The 2,478-nt window shown below is 49.5% G+C and overlaps 1 protein-coding gene across 1 annotated transcript; it reads left to right on the top strand.

Moving 5' to 3' along the window:
- Positions 1-1,541: 1,541 nt before the first annotated feature.
- LOC308306272 (tetraspanin-1-like) lies at positions 1,542-2,255 on the top strand (the record flags this gene model as incomplete). The annotated part of the gene is made up of 1 exon (XM_080751172.1): positions 1,542-2,255. The coding sequence occupies one exon, from the start codon at positions 1,542-1,544 to the stop codon at positions 2,253-2,255; it is 714 nt and encodes a 237-aa protein (XP_080607298.1).
- Between the last annotated feature and the right edge of the window lie 223 nt (positions 2,256-2,478).

The following is a 2,478-nucleotide window of genomic DNA, read 5'->3' as shown; positions in this document are numbered from 1 at the left end:
CGCTCAATTTAACATACATTTCTTTACTTTCTGGGTCTGTGCGATTAAAAAAGTCATACTGTACCTCAATACTTCCAAATCTCTACATAGCTATTAGCTATGATTGAATATGTCTATGGTTTCACACTAGCAGCAACTCTTATTTTACATTCCACAGACCAGAAGACAGAGCGCTCTGGCCACATTCAGGTGTTGTTTAGACAGATATCTGGTGTTGTGTTTATTGACAGTTGCGTCCCCTCTCAAATGAGCACTTGCCCGGTCGGGCAACCTGAAAGCAAACTTCACCTGCCCGAACATTTTATTTACCTGCCGAGGGCAGGTGGGCAAGCCTTAGTGTCAATCCCTGGGTTAGGGTTAAAAATGAATGGAATGTCCCAAAGTAGTAATTGCAAACCTGTGTGTGTGTGTGTGTGTGTGTGTGTGTGTGTGTGTGTGTGTGTGTGTGTGTGTGTGTGTGTGTGTGTGTGTGTGTGTGTGTGTGTGTGTGTGCACGTGTGTGTGCGTGCACGTGTGTGTGCGTGCACGTGTGTGTGCGTGCACGTGCGTGTGTGTTAACCTTTGCCCACTTTATGCCCATCTATGGCAGATGTCCTCAGACACAGATCTGGTGAATCATATTTCTAAATCTGTATCGAGTCAGGTTTAGCCTTGTGACAGATCAAGATGGTGTCTAACAACATTGTGGCTTCAGGAGGCCAGTGTGTGACATCATGATGCCATCCATGACTTCATATTTGGGCAAGGTTTTAGCCATCATTAATTGTGGGCTCGCTGAAAGCGAACACACAACCCAAGTATGTTATCTTCATTATTTATCTATCAAATTCTCCTCCAAACAGTACAAAGGCAGGGCCCTTAGCCAATGAGGTGCAGCCAAAGGGTAGATCTTCATGCCCATACATGGTGTTACATACAAACCCACACTGTTTCGTAGGAACAGTATGTCTAGTTGTGGGCTCACTGAAAGTGAGCACACGTATGTTATCTTCATTATTTAGCTATCAAGTTCTCCTCAAAAATGATGTAATCTATCAGTCAAGTTCCCCTCAAAATGACGAAAGACACTGCCTTTGTACCGACAGTACAAAGGCCAATGAGGTGCAGCCAAAGGGTAGATCTTTGTGCCCATACATGGTGTTACATGTACATGTGAGCCCACACTGGTTCGTAGGAACAGTATTTCTAGTTTCATCATAAGATTACGACGGAGACACTTCCTTGGCCGATAGGCAGAAGTGCACTAATGTCCCTCCTACTCAGGGAGTGGGGGTTACTGGTGTCATCATACTACACCACAATGATCTTTATATATAATATCCGACAAGGACACACCACATCATCATCTGTGTCCAGAAGCAGAGACTGTGTGGGAAGCAGTTCAAACTAAGGAATCAATCTACGTGCTTCACAGTAAGAATCAACTGAAGTGCTTCCACAGGTCTCACCTGCAACAGAGAAGACAAGAATAGAAACACCAAACCACTTCAGTAGAAGCGGCACCGAAGATGAAATTCTTCGATTTACTCCTCAAGGTCATGATGGCCGCCTTCAGCGGCATCATCTTGGTGGCGGGTGTGGCCGGCCTGGTCGGGGGCCTCTGGATGAAGGTGTCTCCCGCCACCGTCCTGGGGGTCCTCAGTCAAAGCGGCAGTGGCGTGACGCCAGAGGATCTCGAGACTCTCCTGAACTTGAACTACCTGCTGATGGCCGTGGGGGCTCTCCTGGTCGTCATGGGTGCCCTGGGCTGCTACGGAGCCATCAAGGAACGCCGGACCATGCTGCTCGTACACTTTGTCATGGCGTTGGTCCTGTTCGTGGCGGAGCTGGCCGGAGCGGTGGCCGTCATCGGGTTCACGGACCAGCTGGCCGAAAGAGCGGTGGGCGACATCCGGGACGGCTACGGGGACAAGTCGGGTCTTCTCACGCAGTTCTGGATGGTGACCATGGACGTGATGGGTTGCTGCGGAGTCCACGGCTACGCAGACTTCATCGGGTCCCCGCATCACGCCGAGCTGAACACCTTCCCGCCTCAGTGTTGTCCCGACGTGGATCCGGAGGTCTACTGCGATTTGCACCAGGTTCACAACGCATCCAGCACCGGCTGCCTCCCGAAGTTCCGAGAACTGATCGCAGATAACCAGCGTCTGGTCGCCCTCGTGATCCTGGCCGTCGTGTATGTGGAGATCTGCACCGTGGTTCTCTCCGTGATCCTCTACTGCAAGCTTAGAATGAACAGAATGGTACCAGTGTAGACGTAGTTCAACCCAGTCCACTGTGTCAGGCAAGGACGTGCAGAGAATGTTAGAGAGGCAGGGGCTGAAATTTCTAAAAGACCCTCGAAAATAGCAAACCTCCAAGCTCACAACGCGTCGCAGCCTTGATACCACACTGAACTAAGCATAATCAAGTCAATAATGTAGATGTGGCATAACAGCATGGATTTCTACACACATAGGGCAATTCTTTCAACATGAG

This window comes from Nannobrachium achirus, assembly GCF_963921795.1.
Source record: "Nannobrachium achirus genome assembly, chromosome: 20".
NCBI lineage: Eukaryota > Metazoa > Chordata > Actinopteri > Myctophiformes > Myctophidae > Nannobrachium > Nannobrachium achirus.
Note: the sequence above shows the minus strand (reverse complement) of the source record. Positions and strands in the feature narration are given on the sequence as shown.